The 23,161-nt window shown below is 36.1% G+C and overlaps 3 protein-coding genes across 3 annotated transcripts; all 3 read right to left on the bottom strand.

The window, feature by feature from the left end:
• Window positions 1-2,678: 2,678 nt before the first annotated feature.
• On the bottom strand, window positions 2,679-4,880 carry LOC125826718 (subtilisin-like protease). Its single transcript, XM_049506064.1, has one exon. The coding sequence runs from the start codon at window positions 4,878-4,880 to the stop codon at window positions 2,679-2,681; it is 2,202 nt and encodes a 733-aa protein (XP_049362021.1).
• A 3,500-nt stretch (window positions 4,881-8,380) lies between these two features.
• On the bottom strand, window positions 8,381-22,196 carry LOC125827153 (subtilisin-like protease 3). The gene is given in 3 exon segments (XM_049506510.1): window positions 8,381-10,170; window positions 10,173-10,412; window positions 22,125-22,196. Coding segments are annotated over 2 exon segments (1,947 nt in total). The 5' UTR covers window positions 10,375-10,412; window positions 22,125-22,196; the 3' UTR covers window positions 8,381-8,425.
• LOC125826717 (subtilisin-like protease) lies at window positions 11,957-22,303 on the bottom strand. The gene is made up of 3 exons (XM_049506063.1): window positions 22,241-22,303; window positions 16,515-17,875; window positions 11,957-12,702 (listed from the first exon to the last, which is right to left on the bottom strand). Coding segments are annotated over exons 1-3 (2,109 nt in total). The 5' UTR covers window positions 22,243-22,303.
• Window positions 22,304-23,161: the final 858 nt, after the last annotated feature.

Here is a 23,161-nt window from a genome sequence, read left to right as displayed (position 1 = left end):
TGATAGGATTGTATCTAACGTGATATACTATTTTTATATAGATAGAAAAATTTGATGTAATTCCGTGCAAACGAGTGATAGGATTATATTTGATATACTATTTTTATATAGATAATGTTACGTAGATGTATTCCGATGTTTTGGTTGTTCAATCATGTCATGAACAATATTTTTTTAAAAAAAATTGATTCGTGTTTAAATTGTTTTTTTTTTTTTGGTTCATCCTGGTGTAAAAAGCTATTTAAGTTTAGATGTTTTAATATAACAAATAATTGAGCTAAGAAAAAGGCTTTGCACGAGGGGAGGAAAGTTTATAAGCTAATTACTTAGATACATATTAATTTGCAATATTATGTATCTTATCAGATTTTGATGCATCGAAATACGTTCAGTTACGTCTAGATATATGTATCTAGGATACATGATGTCAAAAATAGGTGTAATTTGTTCTAAATACATTGTATCCAAGTGGATTTACATGTATCTAAGATACATGACGAATATCGTTCGTCTTTCTCGCCTCACTTCCATCTCGCTTGCCACTCTCCTATGTATCTAGGATTTGAGATACATGTGAATCACACTACATATATATGTGATAAATATATCTAGTGTGATTCGCATGTGTCTAGATACATATCGAATCTTGTTTGCCTCCCTCCCCATCTTTGTGTATCTTATAACAATAATATATGTATCTAAGTGTATATTCCTCAAGATATGCTAAGAAACTCTTAATTAGTAGTAAGATACATAATATTTTAGAAGTATATATAATAATAGTATATGTGATAGTGAAATATGTTTAATTACATAATTTTTCGTAAATTCATATCAAAGTAGAGCTGTTAAAATGGATTTGGCCCTATCTTTTATTCAAGTATATATGGTTGGGCTAAAATTTCTTAGCCCATTTAAAAGTGAAGCTCAATAACACAGCCTCTATTGGCCCGTTGATGTCAAAATGGGTTGTCCTAGCCCAATCTCTCTTGGCCCAATTTTTATTAGCGTGTACGGTTCGATGTGATTTGGTTTGATTTGTTACTATTATAAAATAAGATGGTCCCTTATTCCAATTTAACAAAGATTGGGCATATATCAACATACTTGAACAATTTTTATTTTTTTTTTAATATAAAGATCATTTGTTTGAAATACTCCCTAGAGATGGTCCCTTATTCCAATTTAACAAAGATTGGGCATATATCAACATACTTGAACAAATTTTTATTTTTTTTAATATAAAGATCATTTGTTTGAAATACTCCCTAGGGGTGGGCATCTATATTCGTTCGGGATTCTCAAATTCTTGGTTCGATACTTTTGTAATTGATAGTTAAAAGTAGATTAAATATTAAAATATTCGATAATACTATATTGAAGTTTTAGCCGATTGTATTACAAAGTTAATGCTATTTCTCCAATTATTTCTGTGTTTTTTTTTATGTGGAGGCACATATAATAGAAGATCAACAAGTAAGAAGACATAAAGAAAAGCAAATTGATAAAACTAAAAGACATGTATTTGAGTTGTTTATGTTTATTCTTTAACTATCTCTTTCCACTTATAATAATGAGTAATAGACATGTTGATATGTGACCTTCATTAAGAATAATTCGATATTCGGGAAATACCGAATACTAAGTGGTACTAATGTCTCATACCAAACCCAAATCCGAATATCATAATTTTATAATTTTACACCCAAATATCAAACCGAATACCAAAATTACCAATTTTTTTGATTTGATTCGGTAATTCAGTTTTCGATATTTTATGCCTAGCCCTAATACTCTCTACGTTCACTTTTACTTGTAATTTATTTCTAAAATAAATTTTCATTTTTACTTGTTAGTTTAGGCATATCAAGAAAAGACAATTATTCCTTCCATATTTTACCCTTAGCTTTAAATATTATTCTTCAAATAATTTTCCAAAACCAAATACTAAACATCAATTAATAGGGACAATGTGGTAAAATACCTATATCAATAATTATTTTCTTAATAGGGTGCCGAGTTAACAAGTAAAAATAAACGGAAAGAGTAGTATCAAGAAGGTTTATTAATTTTTTTTTGTGAATTAAACATCTTTTTAAATATAAATTGATAGATATATTGGCGTATTCTTATTTTTCTTCTTCTTTTCTTTGGCTTTATGTGCAGTAAAAGACTATGTGATTTACTCTAATCCCACATCGAGAAAAAATAAAATTAGTTTAAGGTTTAAATATGATTAACTGCTTGTAACTTATTGCCGAGCCATGTAACGTTGGCTTGTAACCAAGTGGGGCATTAAAGTGGTTTGGATGTTTGATAAATGGGCTTGATAATGCGGGTGCCGTTGGGCTTCTCTACTCTTGGCAGAATGGTGCACGCCACAGCTCTACATGAGCTGGTAGCATTAAAAACCATTGATTTACTGGGGTTAATGCTTGAGAGGCCCCAAAGTTGCGGGAAATAACTAGTGGTCCAAATGGCGCCTCTAGCCTGCATCTCTTAGAGAGGATTCCTCGGTTCTGATTAAGCGTGCCTATTAGGCCCAATCTAACATACAACCACTTTTTGAAATTTGTTTATAATCTATTCTTGGTTCTGATTAAGCGTGCCTATTAGGCCCAATCTAACATACAACCACTTTTTGAAACTTGTTTATAATTTTACAAAAAGATAGCCCCTTATTCCAATTTAACAGAGATTGGGCTTCTAACAACATACTTGTTAGACATCCATGATATAGTTCCTTGAACAAAATGGCCAGTGATGCTACTACCTATTTGTGTAAAGGAAACTGAATAAGTTGCTTGTTGGTTCACCTTGGTGAAGGCAAGTGTGGTTGGCTCAACAACTATATGGACTCCTCGAATTTGAATGATGTTAACGACATAAGTTGAGCTTGCATCACCAACATTTGTAACCGTTCTTGTATAATTTTGTGACTGTTGTCCTAGTATAATAGAGAAAGAAGGATAGTTTAATTCTGCCTCAAGTATGGTTGATTGTAGTGAGCATTTGATAGTTTGTTGCACTATGAGTCCAATTTGTTTATCGGTGTAGCCAAGACCGCATAGATACTGGATGTAGTTATGCGGTTGGATGTCATAAATAAGTCCCGGATCATTTGCTTTTGATGGATTTACATGTCCGGCACCAGTAGCAAAAATATCAGCTGGTAGATTCCTCTGTTCAAGGATGGGCTGACCTTCAAGATTGAATTGATCAGCTGTAGTCATTATCGCGGATTTAATAGCAGCTGGTGACCAATCAGGGTGTGCACTTTTAAGTAGAGCTGCAATGCCACTAAGGTGAGGACATGAGATTGAAGTACCCGAGACTATGTTAAATGTCAAATAGGTGTCAATTTTGTTCTCCGCTGAAACGTGTGTTGCTGCAAGGATGTTCACTCCAGGACCGATAATGTCTGGCTTGACTATGCCTGGACTTGCCAAGCTAGGACCCCTAGAGGAAAAAGACGATACTGATGGTGCACTCTTAAAGCCTATGCTACTTCCTTTGAAAAGGATTCCTGCCAAAGGCGTGGAGGTTGAGTTTACGTAGTCTTTAATCATTTCTCCTGCACTATAACCTACATTTGTCGTAGGAAGGACATCAACATAAGCTAACGTGCCATCTCCGTCAATCTCTAGATTGACAAGAACCATGGCAACACCACCTGCATCCCTTACTGATTTTCCTTTCTCAAGTCTTGTTACACCACCGCCTTTGTCACACACGACAATTTTGCCTTTGACATTAGCGTTATTCAGTGATCCTGATTTACATACTGCAGCTTCTTGATTTAACAAGCCAGGGTACACCAAAGGAAATAAGGAATGACAGTCTGTGGGGTGAAAAATCGATTCACCGTCATATTCTTGTCCATTTCCTAACACAACGGTTGCCACTATCTTCCTATCATGGGTGCTAGCGCCAACTGTGAGAATCCAAGGGGCCACATTTGATAGTGTAGCACTGAGTGGACCATCATTACCAGCAGAAGCACTCATGAAGATACCCTTTTGGATTGCAGCAAAAGCGCCAATGGCCATACCATCATCATAAAACGGAGCAGTATATCCACCAATGGAGAGAGAAAGCACGTCAACACCATCGTCTATTGCAGCATCAATTGCAGCCAATGTGTCAACATCGGAACAACCAGAGTCTGAACACACCTTGTACATAGCAATGTGAGCAAGAGGGGCCATGCCGGCTGCTGTGCCATTAGCATTGCCAAACACATTTGCATCATCAACAAAGTTTCCAGCAGCTACGCTTGATGTAAGCGTGCCATGGCCTCCTTCTTCAAAAGGTGGATCAGTTGAACCCCTCACAAAATTCCTCGCACCAATAAGCTTCTTATTACACGTTACATTCCCTATGAATTCACATTTCCCTTTCCATTTCTCCGGTGGAGGTGGCATGTTTTTATCACTAAAAGATGGATGACCTGGATTAATCCCAGTGTCTAGAACCCCAATAATCGTACCTTTACCATAATTTGACTCTTGCCAGAACCCCACATTCCGATACAACCCCAAAAAGTTTGGAGTATGCGTTGTATGCAAAGCTAAAATCTTCTCAACCCTCGCGTACACAAAACCATCTTTCATTTCCATTTCTTTTACCTCCTCAGCTGACAATCTGGCAGCGAAGCCAGATACCACATGGTGATATGAGTGAATAATTCGCGATGGCTCCTCTGAACCAACAATCTCTACCGGTAAAAAAGAGTTATAATAACTTTTCAAATCAGCCACAACTTGTACATCAGGCTTATTTACATGAACAAGATAATTTTGCAAACCTGTCTGAGGTTGAGCAACTACGAAATGAAAAATCAACCAAAAAGCAAACGTGATGATAAAAATGCAAGTCATGGTTAGTCTTTCTATCATCATATACAACACCAACAGGTTCTTTATAGTACGAGTGTTAACGGAAGAATAAGGATACGATAAACCAAGCAAAGAAACCGGCTTATCAACAATGTTATTGTTATTTTATTTTAGAATAAAGGAAGAAACATAACAAGAAGACATGAAGCAAACCAGAACGCTGGATTGTTTGAGACGAAAACTGTATTATTTATTTAATTGGCTGATTAAATTAGTAGTTCAATCCTAATCATTTGGAAGCTTAGCTAAAATCCTACCAAAAAATTCAAATATCCAATTTTAATACTACTAAAAATCCAAAATTAACTCTTGGGCGGCCAGACAATGGTGTTAAGTAAACGTCTACGTCAATTAAGCCACGGAAGCAATGACTTTAAGCCCCGAAAAATAAGGCGTCAAAATTATTTAATGGTAATACATATAAATACAAGTAATTATGTATTTATTGTTAGTATTCATTGAAATTTTGTTACTAGTTTGTTGTCAATCTTTTACCAATCATTATGCATATACTTTTAAATTTTTATTATTTTTCTTAAAACTAGTTTTACGGCACGTGCACGTGCCGTGTGTATCGTATATATATAGTATATGACGTTGTAAGATAGAATTACTATTACTAAATTAAAGTTTTTTAGTAAATAATTATAATTGAACGAACATAGGACAAGTGTTTTTAAATTATTAATACATATTGTCATAGAGTTACTTGTATTTTGAGATCAAAATGACCAGACATCATTAAAACATTTCAAAATACATTCAAAGTTTAAATATGGGAGAAAGTGACATTTCTTTAATAATATTATTTCTTACTTCACTCAATTTTGTAAACAAATCTAACCAACAAAATAGAGAAAAAAATATCCATTCAAAAAATGTCACCAATATCCTTTACTCTTGAAGTTATGAGCATAAATGATGTACACCGTTTAAGTACAAATTTTGTCTTAAATATTAATATTTGAAATTTAGTATGATATGGCACTAATAAGGATTATCATAAGTATTTCAATATTTTATCTTTATATGTAACATATCTTTTACAAAATATTATTACTCTATTAATATTTGAGTAAGGCTATCATAGAGAGGTAATTTTACCAAAAAAGTGTATTTGGTTGTTATCATGAATGGTGGTTATATAGACTTCAGTAGAATAATTTAATTTTAATATATGAATAACATCACCTATGTTGAAAAATATTTCATTTCATTAAGTTTCTACCTTATCTTTGTGGAATGGTAGTCTTCTCCTTTTTTCTGCCACATACATATCATATAGTTGTTGTCTAATGAAAGTATCTAGTATCTTATAGAAGTTGTATCATGATATAGAATGTTTAAATTTTTCAATAATAAAAATTAATAGATGAATAAAATGTAAAGTATTATTTATATATCTTACCCAAATCATATGCCTTTGTTCATATCTGTTTAATACTATTGTCTCGATCTCCCACAACTTTTCGTCACTGTTAACTCATGAAAATGGTAAGAAAAAATACGACTGTGAATTGATGAATGATTTGCTATAATTTTTTCACCAACTTTTTCTTATGAGGTACCTCAAATTTCGTTGAATTTGGAACTTATTCAATTTTTGCAAATAACACTTAGATTTTTTAAGAAGAGGAAGAGTAGAGAACTTAAAGAAGTTGTAGTTTAAAAATGTGAGGAACCCCCCTTTTTTTTTTATAGCTACCAAATAGTAGTATGAATAGGTGTTAATTGTGTCTTATCCGAAAAGTACAAACTTGCTAAAAACTCACTATTTATCGAAAAAGTAACAACCCTTTGAAAAAGGCACCACTCATCAGAAAAAGGTACAACCCTTTAGAAAAATCACAACCCTTCGAAAAAATCACAACCCTTCGGAAAATTCACAACTCATTGAAAAAGTCATAACCCGTCAAAAAAAGTGACAACCCTTTGGAAAAGTCGCAACTCATTGAAAAAGTCACAATCCTTTAATTTAAAAATGTATCTACTTTCAATATAATAAAATTAATAAATAAAATAAATTGAGTATTTTTTATTGGGGGTATTATAGTAATTCAACATTCAAGTTTGGGAGTTCATGCTTTTAAGGTAGTATAGATACGATTAGTAATTATAATTAAAAGTTGTAGGCAATTAAACTGCAATTACTTTCTACTTGTAATTGGTATACTCAATCGAGGTTAAGTCTCAATTTTTATTTTTTTTAATATTCCTACTACTTGTAGAATATTTTGATAGTTTGTATAACAATTAATTTAATTGATAAATTTTTAAAAACTATAATCAATAAGCTATAATTGATAACAACTTATCTAAGATATAAACATTTGTAGTGTTATATATCATACAATAATTTATATTATACATATTCGTGTGTTACGAATTATGAGAAGAAATATTATATTGACAATTGAAAAAAAATTTAATTATCATGTTTTTTAGAATTTATGAGAATAATATATATATAATAGTATTAAATAAACATAATATCTCTTTTTTTAAAACTTCGTTGAATTGGGCTTTTTCTGGTGACGAAGATGTGACCACCACTTAGTTTGATAGTTAATTGAGAAGCAACATTGAACTAAATGATAAGGTTAGTGCCCATCGTGTTGTCGCTATTGACAACTTTGGGATTGTTGCATTGGCCATTGTTGCAATTCCGGGGAATGCTGTATCTCCCTAGATGTAAGAACTGAATGTGTTTTTGCTAGAAAGGAAAATAAATTATATTATAGTGTTTTGTTGTTGCCAAACACTTTCTATTAAAATGTGAAAATAACTCCTTCAGAATTTTATATCATAAACCAAAACACTTAAAACGTAATTATAAATCTCTAATCATTAATACTATTTTAATTTTATAGACCAAGAAACCAAGGAGTCATCCAATCTTGTATTGCTATATCCATTTCACTCAAAGAATCATTTTTCAACGCAATTGAATCCAAAACATTGTAAATGACATGATGAACAACAAGCGCGATGTAATTTTTATTTGCTACTTGGAAGAATCTAGCTCTAATTATGTAGGCTCGACATAATCATGATAAAGTTTGAGAAATTTCACGAACGAATACTCGAAAGTCAACTTTTAGATTCTGAATTGGTGTCCATAGCCACATGAGTTCCAAAGTGCTAACCATAAATCTAGAAGTCAACTTAGCTTTTGCAACATGGCCAACTAAAATGTTAATTTTGAATTATTGCCTATAGATTTCTCCTTTTCAGCTTAAAGATATTTTACTTTGCTTATTAATTTATTAGCCTTATCTTGACTCAGCACAGTTCTCCTGATCGAACATCGTTGAAAATATGAGTTGCTTAACATTTACTGGGGGAAAATTGGTATAAGATTTCATTTTTTTGTACTGTTGGGTTGACAAGAGTGAAAAAAGACAACATAATAGTATTTGATTTTATTGCAAATGAAATAAAAACAGAAGAGGAAGATACATTTATGTTGAACATAGTTTTATTGCAAATGAAAAATCTTGATCAGTGTGTCACTGAATTCAGCTTCTTCATAAAAATCGAACAGCGATTTGGCTCCTAACAATGTGTTTTTCAGAAATCCATCTGAAAGATCCCTGACTAAAAGTGGTGTTTTGTAAAGTAGCCAAAGGTGTAAATGTCACTTGATAGCTCAGTTTTTGTTTCACCTCTGAAAAAACAAGTGTAGTTGGTTCAACTTTCACATCAAGACCCGGCGGTGAACCAATTTTAACTCTGTATGTTGAGTAGGCTTGTCCTACGTTCGTCACAGTTCTTGAATATACTTGAGCTGTTGAGTTGACTCTGACTAGGATCGAAAATGATGGATAATTTAGTTGACCTTCTAAGATGCTAGTAATCTCTGAACAATTAGCTTTGCGTTGCAGAAAGATCCCAACTTGTCTGTCTGTGTAGTTTAAACCACATAGATAAGATAAGTAATCAGATGGTTCTATGTCATAAATCAGGCCAGGATCATTTGCTTTTGATGGATTAACGTGGCCTGCACCCGTGGCAAAGACATCAGCTGGAAGGTACGTCTCATCCTCGATTAAGTTGGATCTGAGGTTTAAATCATCGGCTGTTGTCATAATTGCTGACTTAATTGCAGCAGGAGACCAATCGGGGTGAACACTTTTTAGTAGTGCTGCAACGCCACTGAGGTGAGGACAAGACATTGACGTGCCTGAGATCATGTTGAATCTCGAGTTGGTATTTGTGTTGTTTTCCAAGGAAATATGCCAAGCTGCTAGGATATTAACACCAGGACCAATAATGTCTGGTTTTAGAATTCCAGGACTTGCATAATTTGGACCCCTGGAAGAAAATCCAGCAACCACTGGAGCACGATCATCTCCGATTATAGTTCCCTTGAATACTATTGTTGCAGTAGGGATCAATGTTGAGTTTATATACTCTTTGATTTTTAAACCAGCTGCATAGCTAACGTGTGTGACCGGAAGGACATGTACCTCGGCCAATGTTGTGTTAGCCATGTCTTCTGGATTCATAAGAATCATGCCAGCACCACCAGCTGCCTCAACTGCTATTCCTTGATCAACTCGTGTCGTTATACCAACCTCACACAACACAATCTTTCCCATGACATTCGTGTTATTCAACGAATCAGGGGTACAATATTTAGCATTAAAGTTACTAACATTGCTTCCAGGATAGATAAGAGGCAACAGTGTTGGAGGAAAGTCACTAGGTTGAAAGGCTGATTCTCCGTCGAATTCTTGATTGTTTCCGAGCACAGCAGTGGCTTTGATTTTCCTATCGATCGTGCTTGCACCAACAGTTAAAATCCAGGGCGCTTCATTAGACGTTGAAAAACTGGACGGCCCTGAATTTCCAGCAGCACAGCTGACAAAGATTCCCTTTTGCATAGCACTAAATGCACCAAGTGCAATGTTGTCTTCATAGAAATTGTTAGTTAATGTACCAAGGGAAAGAGAAAGCACGTCGACGCCATCATCAATAGCCATATCCATTGCAGCCAAAACATCGCTCTCAGAGCAAGTGAGAGCAGAACACACCTTGTACATTGCAACATGAGCAAGAGGTGCAACGCCCACGGCTGTGCCATTAGCATTACCAAAAATGTTAGCACCTGGCACAAAACGTCCAGCAGCCGTGCTAGCAGTATGTGTACCATGCCCTATCTCGTCCCATGATGTCTCATTCCCTGAGGACTGGAAGTACCTCGCGCCAATGAGCTTGTTGTTACACTTTGTGACATTAAATTCACACTTACCCTTCCATTTAGCAGGGGAGGTGGCATCCCATCATCGTTAAACGAAGGGTGGTCTGGGAAAATCCCCGTGTCAATAACTCCAATGATCACACCTTTCCCATAATTCGAGTCATTCCAGAACCCCATATTCTGGTGCAACCCCAAGAAATTGACACTATGTGTGGTGTATAAATCAAGTAGCCTCTCGGGGCGTGCTGAGATAAATCCTTCCATTTTCTCCATTTCCTTTAAGTCATCCGGCGACAACTTAACTGCAAAACCTGTTAGAACATTGCGATAGGAATATATTAAACGTGGCGCCTCACGAGAACTATCTGAGGTTGTTGCAGGCAAGAAAGAAAGATACCAGCTATCTAAATCTTGATATCTGGTACCTCTATCGCCATCGGGGAACTGACAATGAACAATATAGACTTCTGAATTTCTCTGTTCTTGATCTTCTTTTGGTCTTTGATAAACAGGATGTTCAGTTGCATTACTGGTGAATAAAAAGAAAACACAAATTAGCCCAATTATAGTGACAATTGAACTAAATTGAGCCATGACAACTTTAAGAAAATATGAGTTTGGATTATATCTACAATGGAGGGATATTGAAGTTAGAAAAATGAAATATTTGTTTGTAGGATTTTAAAAATTTGATTGAGGGTATGTAATATATATATAGTCATTGAAGTATATATTTTTATTTGCTAGTCAGAAGCAATTGTAGATATGTGAAATAGTCGTGCCTGGAGATTCTTGGATTAAATAAAAAAATAGAAATTGATTAGGTCATCAACACGCTAAACACAATTTGATTATATTCCAATTTCTCTTTGATAATGAAATTGACATAGCAACAACATATAGACACGGAGAAGTCGGTGGTCTATGATATACTTTTTCTGTATAAGTAATGTTTGAGCCAACTTGGGCGCACCTAAAGTAATATACCAGACAACTTTATCAGCTCGCAGCTTGAGCTGAAAATATGTATTTATGATGTGCATTATTTAAAAAAAAATTGGTATTCGGTATTTATTTACAAATATTGAAATATCAAATACTACACCGAAATACATAATTAAATATACAATCTATATGAACACCCCTATATTATCTCTCTTAATCAATGGAGAGATGATGAAAGAGAACTAAAATAATGTTATAAGCTTGCACCTCCTCCAAATAATTTTGTTAATTACTTGCATAAATATATGCTTTCTTAGTTTATAAGTTTTGAGATTTGTCAATATTGACAAAATCAAGCATTACCACTTAAAATGACATTTTGTTTTTAATGATAAAAACCATGTGTGGTGCCTTCTTAACTCCATATTTCTAAATCCTTAGCAAACAAGGAACAGAACAACATCTTTCTTGTCAGCTTAAACTTCTATTTTAAGCTAAGTATGCATATCCAAGAAAAAACACCAAACATGCCATTAGTGGCGTATGTAGACTTAGTATTGCGGATTCAATTGAACCCATTATTTTTGACACAGAACTCGGATGTATATGTGAACCGTAATTTTAAAGTGAAGGTAGTGAGTTTGATGCTAAGAATATGAATATGATAGTATTGACAAGAGCGAAAAAAGACAACATAATATTTGTTTTTATTGAAAACAACAACAATATCATACTCAGTATAGTCTTACAAGTGCGGTCTGATGAGGGTGAGGGTGACAAGGCGGGGTGCAACAGAAGAAGAAGATACATTTACAATGATAAACCAAAGTTAACATCTTGAAGATGGTTTTATTGCAAATGAAAATTCTTGATCAGTGTATCATTGAGATCAGCTCCTTCATTTGTTTCTTCAAAATAAATCGGAAAACCCAACAGCAATTGGGCTCCGGACAATATGGTTTTCAGAAATCCATGTGAGAGATCCCTGAGTATATATGGTACTTGGTCTAGAAAAAGGTGTAAATGTCACTTGATAGCTCAATTTTTGTTTCACCTCCGAAAAAACAAGTGTGGTTGGTTCAACTTTCACATCAAGGCCCCGCGGTGAATCAATATCAACTCGATACGTTGAGTTGGCTTGTCCTACATTTGTCACAGTTCTTGAATATACTTGAGCTCCTGAGTTGCTTCTGACTTGAATTGCAAATGATGGATAGTTTAGTTGACCTTCTAAGATGCTTGTAATCTCTGAACAGTTAACTTTGCGCTGCACAATGACAGTAACTTGTCTGTTTGTGTAATTCAAACCACATAAATAAGGTATGTAATCAGATGGCTCTATATCATATATCAGGCCGGGATCATTTGCTTTTGATGGATTAACGTGTCCTGCACCTGTGGCAAAGACATCGGCTGGAAGGTATGTTTCATCCTCGATTAATTTGGATCCGAGGTTTAAGACATCGGCTGTTGTCATAATTGCTGACTTAATTGCAGCTGGAGACCAATCGGGGTGAACACTTTTTAGTAGTGCTGCAACGCCACTGAGGTGAGGGCAAGACATTGAGGTGCCTGCGATCATGTTGAATGTCGAGTTGGTATTTGTGTTGTTCTCCAAGGAAACAGGCCAAGCTGCTAAAATGTTAACACCAGGACCTATAATATCCGGTTTTAGAATTCTAGGACTTGCATAACTTGGACCCCTGGAAGAAAATCCAGCAACCACTGGAGCACGATTATCTCCGATTATAGTTCCCTTGAACATGATTGTTGCAGTGGGGGTTGTTGTTGAGTTTATGTACCCTTGGATTTTTAGACCATCAGCATAGGTAACGTGTGTCACGGGTAGGACATGTGCTTCAGCTAATGTTGTGTTAGCCCAGGATTCTGGATTCATAATAATCATGGCAGCACCACCAGCTGCCTTCACTGCTATTCCTTTATCAATTCCTGCCGTTATACCAGCCACACACAACACAATCTTTCCCATGACATTCGTGTTGTTCAGCGAAGTAGGGTGACAGTATTGAGCAAGAATGTCACTAGTATTGATTCCAGGATAGATAAGAGGCAATAGTGTTGGAGGAAAGTCACTAGGTTGAGAGGATGATTCTCCGTCAAATTTTTGATTGTTTCCAAGCACAGCAGTGGCCTTGATTTTCCTATCGATCATGCTTGCACCAACTGTTAAAATCCAAGGCGCATCATTAGACGTTGAAAAACTGGAGGGCCCTGAATTTCCAGCAGCACAGCTGACAAAGATTCCTTTTTCCATAGCACTAAAAGCACCAAGTGCAATGTTGTCTTCATAGAAATCATTAAATCGAAAACCAAAGGAAATTGAAAGAACATCGACACCATCTTCAATAGCCATATCCATTGCTGCCAAAACGTCGCTCCCAAAACAACCAAGAGCAGAACACGCTTTGTAAATGGCAACATGAGCAAGAGGTGCAACACCCACAGCTGTGCCATTAGCATTGCCAAAAATGTTAGCACCTGGAACGAAACGTCCAGCAGCCGTGCTAGCAGTATGTGTACCATGTCCATCTTCGTCCCATGGATCATTATCCGTGTAGTGGAAGTACCTCGCGCCAATGATCTTGTTGTTGCACTTTGTGGTATTAAATTGACACATACCCTTCCATTTAGCAGGGGGAGGTGGCATCCCATCATCGCTAAACGAAGGGTGGTCCGGGAAAATTCCCGTGTCAATAACTCCAATGATCACACCTTTCCCATAATTCGAGTCATTCCAGAACCCCATGTTCTGGTTCAACCCCATGAAATTGACACTATGTGTGGTGTACAAATCAAGTATCCCCTCGGGGCGTGCAGAGACAAATCCTTCCATTTTCTCCATTTCCGTTAAATCCTCTGGTGATAACTTAGCTGCAAAACCCATTAGAACATTTCGATAGGAATATATCAATCATGGTGCTTCACGAGAACTATCTGAGGTTGTTGCAGGCAAGAAAGAAAGATAATAGCTTTCTAAATCTTGATTTCTGGTAGTCCTTTCCCCATCAGGGAACTCACAATGAACAATATAGATTTGTGAATTGTTCAGTTCAGTTGCATTAGTGGTAAATGGAAAGAGCACACAAATCAACCCAATTATATTAAAAATTGACCTGTATTGAGCCATGATAACTTTAGTACTAGTGAAAGAGCTGTTATTTGGTGAGTATTTTTGGGATTTTGATTGAGGGTATATATACATACTGGAAGTATAGTTTTTTATTTGCAAGCAGAAGCTATTATAGATATTTAATATAGTCATGCCTGGGGAGATACACACTAAAACAATATTATTCTATTTAACTTCTCTGTGACAATGAACTTGGCATAGCAACATCATATAAATGAAGTCATTAATCTACAATATACTTTTTTAAGTAATGTTTGAGTCAACTTGGATGCACCCTAACTAATACATGAGGTGAGTTGTTGACCTCGCAAATACATGTTACCAAAGTAACCGTGCTCATAAAAGTTGGAGCAGATGGACCCACACACCTTGTGTCGTAGCTGAATTTTTAACCTGAAATCTTCAGATGGTTACTCCGATCACTAGGCCATCTCCTTGGGAACCAAAATAAGTTTAGAAGTGTACCTAAACTTGAGTGTTGAAAACAAGTAATCGTCAATAAAATGACAGAGAACCACGAGGTTTCAGGTTTGAATCTCGGTGAAGGCAGAAGAAAATTAATAAAACAAGGATCCATCTTAACTAATGGTGAGATTTGTTGCGAGCGTACACCTCCCTCCAAATAGGCCTGATGTTAGTTAGTTGTTTCTATAATAAAAATATGTTATCTTCTAAGTTTTATAAATTTTGAGTTTTGTCAATATTGACAAAATCAAGCATTATTATCACTTAATTTGACATTTTGTTTGGACTTAAAATTTTGGATTCGCATTTTGGTGACACTATCATCTATCTAGTGTACATCATTTATATTCTCAAAAAGTCATAACCTTATCTTCAACTGGATAACACCTTTCTTAAAAATTAATTTATTACAAGTAAAGTAAACTATAAATGTACTAATTGTGAGAAAAAGACCTTACTCTTGATGATCTCTTCAAGATAGGATATCAAGATGAATATACTTCCATATTTATTTTTTTTAGTAGCTACTAGTCTATACCTTACTATCTATAATAATTTCTATACCAAAAATGTCATGGCTGAGCTCATACTAAAGAATATAGACAAAAATGTCATGGTTGAACTCATACTAAGAATATAACCAAATATTTCATGGCTGTGTCACCTTCTACATTGCTCAAATTATTGTACTTGAGGAAAAATTGAAGTGTCTAAATCTTGATATCTGGTTGGCATTTTCCCATCAGGAAACTCTCAATGAACAATATTGATTTGTGAATTGTTCTGTTTTGTTGCATTAGTGGTTAGTGGAAAGAGCACATAAATCAGCCCAATTATAGCGAAAAAAGATAAACATAAACATAATATTTGTTTTTATTGCAAACAACAGCAATAACATACCCAGTGTAATCTCACAAGTGCGGTCTGTGGAGGGTGAGGGTGACAAGGCGGGGTGGAACAGATGAAGAAGAGGATATATTTACAATGTAAACACATGACTAAACAGATGGAATAATAAACCAAAGTTAACATCTTGAAGATGGTTTTATTGCAAATGAAAAATCTTGATCAGTATGCCACTGAGATCAGCTCCTTCATTTGTTTCTTCACCGAAAATCTGAAAACCGAACAGCAATTGGGCTCCTAACAATATGGTTTTCAGAAATCCATCTGAGAGATCCCTGAGAAGATATGGTACTTGGTGTAGCAAAAGGTGTAAATGTCACTTGATAGCTCAATTTTTGTTTCACCTCTGAAAAAACAAGTGTAGTTGGTTCAACTTTCACATCAAGGCCTCGCGGTGAATCGATATCAACTCGGTATGTTGAGTTGGCTTGTCCTACATTTGTCACAGTTCTTGAATATACTTGAACTCCTGAGTTGCTTTTAACTTGAATTGCAAATGATGGATAATTTAGTTGACCTTCTAAGATGCTAGTAATCTCCGAACAATTCACTTTGCGCTGAGCAATGACAGTAACTTGTCTGTTTGTGTAATTCAAACCACATAAATAAGGTATGTAATCGGATGGCTCTATATCATATATCAGGCCGGGATCATTTGCTTTTGATGGATTAACATGGCCTGCACCTGTGGCAAAGACATCGGCTGGTAGGTACGTTTCATCCTCGATTAAGTTGGATTTGAGGTTTATGACATCGGCTGTTGTCATAATTGCTGACTTAATTGCAGCTGGAGACCAATCCGGGTGAACACTTTTTAGTAGCGCTGCAACGCCACTGAGATGGGGACAAGACACTGAGGTACCTGAAATCATGTTAAACGTAGAGTTTGTTCTCGTGTCGTTCTCCAAGGAAATATGCCAAGCTGCTAAAATGTTAACACCAGGACCAATAATGTCCGGTTTTAGAATTCTAGGACTTACATAACTTGGACCCCTGGAAGAAAAACCAGCAACCACTGGAGCACGATCATTTCCGATTATAGTTCCCTTGAACACGATTGTTGCAGTGGGGGTTGTTGTGGAGTTTATGTACTCTTGGATTTTTAGACCATCAGCATAGGTAACGTGTGTCACGGGTAGGACATGTGCTTCAGCAAATGTTGTGTTAGCCCAGTATTCTGAATTCATAATAATCATGGCAGCACCACCAGCTGCTTTCACTGCTTTCCCAGTATCAACTTGCTCCGTTGAACGAGATTTACACAACACTATCTTTCCTGTGACATTCATGTTGTTCAGTGAACGAGGGTCACAATATATAGCATAATAATCACTAGCATTGTTTCCAGGATAAGTAAGAGGCAACAGAGTTGGAGGAAAGTCACTAGGTTGGAAGGCTGATTCTCCATCGAATTCTTGATTGTTTCCAAGTACAGCAGTGGCCTTTATTTTCCTGTCGATAGTGCTTGCACCAACTGTGAGAATCCAGGGCGCATCATTAGACGTTGAAAAACTAAATGGTCCTGAATTTCCAGCAGCACCGCTGACAAAGATTCCTCTTTCCATAGCACTAAATGCACCAAGTGCAATGTCGTCTTCATAGAATTCCCTAAATCGATTACCAAAGGAAATTGAAAGAACATCGACACCATCTTCAATAGCCATATCTATTGCAGATAAAACGTTGCTCCCATAGCAACTGATATCATCACACGCTTTGTAGATGGCAACATGAGCAAGAGGTGCAACACCCACAGCTGTGCCATTAGCATTGCCAAAAATGTTTGCACCTGCAACGAAACGTCCAGCAGCCGTGCTAGCAGTATGTGTACCATGTCCATCTTCGTCCCATGGATCATTCCCTGTGTAGCGGAAGTACCTCGCACCAATGAGCTTGTTGTTACACTTAGTGGTATTAAATTGACATATACCCTTCCATTTAGTAGGGGGAGGTGGCATCCCATCATCGCTAAACCAAGGGTGGTCCGGGAAAATTCCTGTGTCAATAACTCCAATGATCACACCTTTCCCATAATTCGAGTCATTCCAGAACCCCATGTTCTGGTTCAACCCCATGAAATTTACACTATGTGTGGTGTATAAATCAAGTATCCCCTCGGGGCGTGCAGAGACAAATCCTTCCATTTTCTCCATTTCCTTTAAATCTTCTAGTGATAACTTAGCTGCAAAACCTGTTATAACATTTCGATAGGAATATATCAATCGTGGTGCTTCACGAGAACTATCTGAGGTTGTTGCAGGCAAGAAAGAAAGATAATAGCTTTCCAAATCTTGATTTCTGGTAGTCCTTTCCCCATCAGGGAACTCACAATGAACAATATAGATTTGTGAATTGTTCTGTTTTGTTGCATTAGTGGTAAATGGAAAGAGCACACAAATCAGCCCAATTATAGTAAGAATTAACCTGTATTGAGGCATGATAAATTTAGTACTAGTGAAAGCGCTGTTATTTGGTGAGTGTTTTTGAACTTTGATTGAGGGTATTTATACTAATTGGAAGTATAGTTTTTTATTTGCAAGTCAGAAGCTAGTTTAGAAATGTGAAATAGTCATGCCTGGAGATACACGCTAAAATGATTTTATTCTATTTAACATCTATGTGATAATGAACTAGGCATAGCAACATCATACATATGAAGTCATCAATCTACAATATACTTTTTAGGTATTGTTCCAGTCAACTTGGACGCGCCTTAACTAATACACTTGTTCACCTCTCAAGTACATGGTACCAAAGTAACTGTGCTCATAATGGCTGGAGCAGACAGATTCACACAACTAGTGTCGTAGCTGAATTTTTAACCTGAAATTTCCAGATGGTTACTCCGATGGCTCGATCATTAGGCCATCTACTTGGGAACCAAAATATGTCTAGAAGTATACCTAAACTTGAGTTCTGAAAACAAGTAATTGTCAATAAAGTGGATAGAGAACAATGAGGTTTCAGGTTTAAATCTCAATGAAGGCGGAAGAAAATTAATAAAACAAGCATCCCTCTTGACTAATGGTGAGATTATGAAAGAGAACTTTAATAATGTTGCAAGCGTGCACCTCCCTCCAAATAGGCCTATTGTTAATTACTTCTATAATATAAATATGCTAACTTATAAGTTTTGAGATTTGTCAATATTGACAAAATCAAGCATTACCACTTAATTTGACATTTTGTTTTGAATTAGTTTCATGTTTTTTTTCTTTTCATAATAAACTAAGTACATTTCCAAGAAAAAACCAAGCATGACAACACCAGTGGATGCAGTCTTAGTAGCACATTAGATTTTAAATCATAATTTAAAAAGTTTAATGGATTCAATGTTAAGAGCTCTAAAGATCAAATTTCATTTAGTTAAAATTTTGGATTCGCATTTTGATGACAATATCATCTATATCTAGTGTACATTATTTATATTCTCGAAAAGTCATAACCTCATCTTCAACCGGATAACATGTTTTTTTTTTAAAAATAATTTATTAAAGTAAACTATAAATGTACTAATTATGAAAAAGAGACCTCACACTTGATGACCTCTTCAAGATAGGATATCAAGATGAATATACTTCCATATTACTTGTAAAACTTCATGGACTATCTTGAATTTTGAAATGTTCAATTATTCGATTTTTCTCTTTAAACAATTTTTTTTTCTTTGAAACACACTACAAGTTGCAGGTGCAGTCCTTTGCAGGCTTCATGCTGAGCTCCATACTAAGGAACATAACCAAAAAGTTATGGTTGCACCACCTTCTACATTGCACAAATTATTGAACTTGAGGGGAAAAGAAGTGTCTAACATGTAAAAATATGCTTTAACAATTTAGTGTACATTGTTGAAATGTGTGACTGTCTCATCTGAAAGCTTAAGTTGTTAGAGAGAGTACACTTATATTATTTAATTGTATTCTCAACATGCCCCTCACGTTAGGGCCTTATATTTTCATGGGCCAAGCAAATGGAAATTTTCTTTTTGATATGGGTCGGTGAGATTCGATCTCGAACATCTGCCTGCTCTGATACCATGTTAAAATGTGTGACGATCACATCTAAAAGCTTAAGTGTTAGAGAGAGTACACTTATTTTATTTAATTGTATTCTCAACATACATATATTGTTTTTTCTTGTGTTCGTAAAAGAAAAAAAGATGGTGCTTCTAAGTGGATTATGTGATGGGGAATTTAGGAAAATGTTATCCGTACTAAAAGTAGGGAAGTCATTTTCCTTGTTTTGAGAGAAGGTTGGTTAATAAATGAGTAATTCATTAAGATTTTGTACTTGAGTAAATTAACTTGAATTGATTAGATGAATGTAGACATTTTTAGAGTTAATACGACAATAAGCAGTGTTTGAAGATGAAAGCAACTCCAAAACATTGAATAGATATAGTACTAAAGGAAATGAGATCTAAGCCTAAGTGTCCGATATCATGTCATCCGTTTATCATGAGTTGATTCATTTGTATTTATTAGAATGTATATTGAACATGGTTTTATTGCAAAAGAAAAATCTCGATGAGTGTGTCACTGAGATCAGATTCTTCATTTATTTCTTCAAAAAAGGAAAAATCGAACAGCAATTGGGCTCCTAACAATGTGTTTTTCAGAAATCCATCTGAGAGATCCCTGATTAAAAGTAGTGTTCGGTATGGTATCCAGAGGTGTAAATGTCACTTGATAGCTCAATGCTTGTTTCACCTCTGAAAAAACAAGTGTAGTTGGTTCAACTTTCACATCAAGACCTGGCGGTGAATCAATTTCAACTCTGTATGTTGAGTTGGCTTGTCCAACATTCATCACAGTTCTTGAATATACTTGAGCTGCTGAGTTGACTCTGACTTGGATCGAAAACGATGGATAATTTAGTTGACCATCTGAGATGCTAGTAACCTCTGAACAATTCACTTTGCCCGGAAAAAAGAATCCAACTTGTGTGTCTGTGTAATTTAGACCACATAAATAAGGTAAGTAAACGGCTGGCTCTATGTCATATATCAGGCCTGGATCATTTGCTTTTGACGGATTAACATGGCCTGCACCAGTGGCAAAAACATTGGCCGGACGGTATGTTTCATCCTCGATTAAGTTGGATCCGAGGTTTAAGACATCGGCTGTTGTCATAATTGCTGACTTAATTGCAGCTGGAGACCAATCAGGGTGAACACTTTTTAGTAGTGCTGCAACGCCACTGAGGTGAGGACAAGACATTGAGGTGCCTGAGATCATGTTGAATCTCGAGTTGGTGTTTGTGTTGTTATCCAAGGAAATATGCCAAGCTGCTAGAATGTTAACGCCAGGACCAATAATGTCTGGTTTTAGAATTCCAGGACTTGCATAACTTGGACCCCTGGATGAAAATCCAGCAACCACTGGAGCACGATCATCTCCGATTATAGTTCCCTTGAACACAATTGTGGCTGTAGGGGTTGGTGTTGAGTCTATGTACTCTTTGATTTTTAGACCATCAGCATAGCCAACATATGTCGTTGGGAGGACATATGCCTCGACCAATGTTGTGTTAGCCATGGCTTCTCGGTTCATAAATATCATGGCAGCACCACCAGCTGCCTTCACTGCTATACCTTTATCAGCTCGCGTTATTTTACCAGCCTCACACAACACAATCTTTCCCATGACATTCGTGTTGTTCAGGGAAGCAGGGGTACAATATTTAGCATCAGAATCACTAGAATTGCTTCCAGGATAGGCAAGAGGCAATAGTGTAGGAGGAAAGTCATTAGGTTGCAAAGCTGATTCTCCGTCGAATTCTTGATTGTTACCAAGCACAACAGTGGCCTTTATTTTTCTGTCGATAGTGCTTGCACCAACTGTGAGAACCCAGGGCGCTTCATTAGACAATGAAAAACTGTATGGTCCTGAATTTCCACCAGAACAGCTGACGAAGATTCCCTTTTTGATAGCACTAAGTGCACCAAGTGCAATTGGGTTTCTATGGAAAGCATTAGATAGACTACCAAGGGAAATTGAAAGAATATCCACACCATCTTCAATAGCCATATCCATTGCAGCCAAAATGTCGCTCCCAAAACAACCGAAAGCAGAGCACGCTTTGTAAACGGCAACATGAGCAAGAGGTGCAACACCCACAGCTGTGCCATTTGCATTGCCAAAAATGTTAGCACCTGGAACGAAACTTCCAGCAGCCGTGCTAGCAGTATGTGTACCATGTCCATTTTCATCCCATGGATCAATCCCCGAGTTCGGGAAGAATCTGGCTCCAATGAGCTTGTTGTTACACTTTGTGACATTAAATTCACACTTACCCTTCCATTTAGCAGGGGGAGGTGGCATCCCATCATCGCTAAACGAAGGGTGGTCCGGGAAAATTCCCCCGTCAATAACTCCAATAATCACACCTTTCCCATAATTCGAGTCATTCCAGAACCCCATGTTCTGTTGCAACCCCATGAAATTGACACTATGTGTGGTGTGTAAATTAAGTATCTCGTCGGGGCGTGCAGAAACAAATCCTTCCATTTTCTCCATTTCCTTAATATCCTCTGGTGATAACTTAGCTGCAAAACCTGTTAGGACATTTCGATAGGAATATATCAAACGTGGTGCCTCACGAGAACTATCTGAGGTTGTTGCAGGCAAGAAAGAAAGATACCAGCTTTCTAAATCTTGATATCTGGTTGACATTTCCCCATCAGGGAACTGACAATGAACAATATAGATTTGTGAATTGTTCTGTTTTGTTGCATTAGTGGTAAATGAAAAGAGCACACAAATCAGCACAATTATAATGAGAATTGAACTGTATTGAGCCATCATAACTTTAGTACTAGTGAAAGAGCTGTTATTTTGTGAGTGTTTTTCGAATTTTGATTGAGGGAATATATACTTATTGGAAGTATATTTTTTTATTTGCAAGTCAGAAGCTAGTTTTAGAAATGTGAAATAGTCATATCTGGAGATTCTTGGATTTAATAGAAAATAGAAAGTAAATTGGTCATCTGTACGCTAAAACGATTTTATTCTAATTAACTTCTATTTGCTAATGAAGTTGGCATAGCAACATCACATAGATGAAGTCATTAATCGACAATATACTTAAGTAATGTTCGAGTCAACTTGAACACACCTTAACTGAGCTGACTAGTTCACCTCACAAGTACTCCCTCTGTCCCAAAATAGGTGTTATCTTAGGAAATCCAAAACAAAAATTAGTATGACTTTTTAACTATACCTTTATATTCCATTTTCTTTTTAGTGTTCAATTTACAAGAGACGTTCATAAAATAAGGGTAGTTTACTAAACTACAGATTGTGTGTATTGATATCTTAATGAACGTGACCGTGTGCAGCCTGAACATTGATGAGATGGAGTTGACTAAATCTCAATTGCCACATGCTACCTTCTGATACAATGCCACAATCGGATTTTGACCTAGTATCCTATGGAATTAGTTGAGGTGCGACAAGTTAACCAAAACACCACAAATATAAATTAAAAAGAAAGTACTATGTTACTTAACAATAATGTCATTAGCTTAATTTTCCCCCAAATTTGAAAAATACATGTACATTCCCCTATATAATCCCTCTAAACTAATGCTGA

This window comes from Solanum verrucosum, unplaced genomic scaffold (genome assembly GCF_900185275.1).
Source record: "Solanum verrucosum unplaced genomic scaffold, falcon-dt-bn FXZP01000060.1, whole genome shotgun sequence".
NCBI classification, from domain to species: domain Eukaryota; kingdom Viridiplantae; phylum Streptophyta; class Magnoliopsida; order Solanales; family Solanaceae; genus Solanum; species Solanum verrucosum.
This window is presented reverse-complemented; position numbering and strand designations above follow the sequence as displayed.

Bases quoted from the DNA above. Each gene is read 5' to 3' on its own strand.
- LOC125826718 (XM_049506064.1), bottom strand. From the start codon at position 4,880: ATGACTTGCATTTTTATCATCACGTTTGCTTTTTGGTTGATTTTTCAT.
- LOC125826717 (XM_049506063.1), bottom strand. The intron at 12,703-16,514 runs GTCCTGGTGTTA...CGGATATTATAG, and splicing joins TCTAAAACCGGACATTATTG to GTCCTGGTGTTAACATTTTA.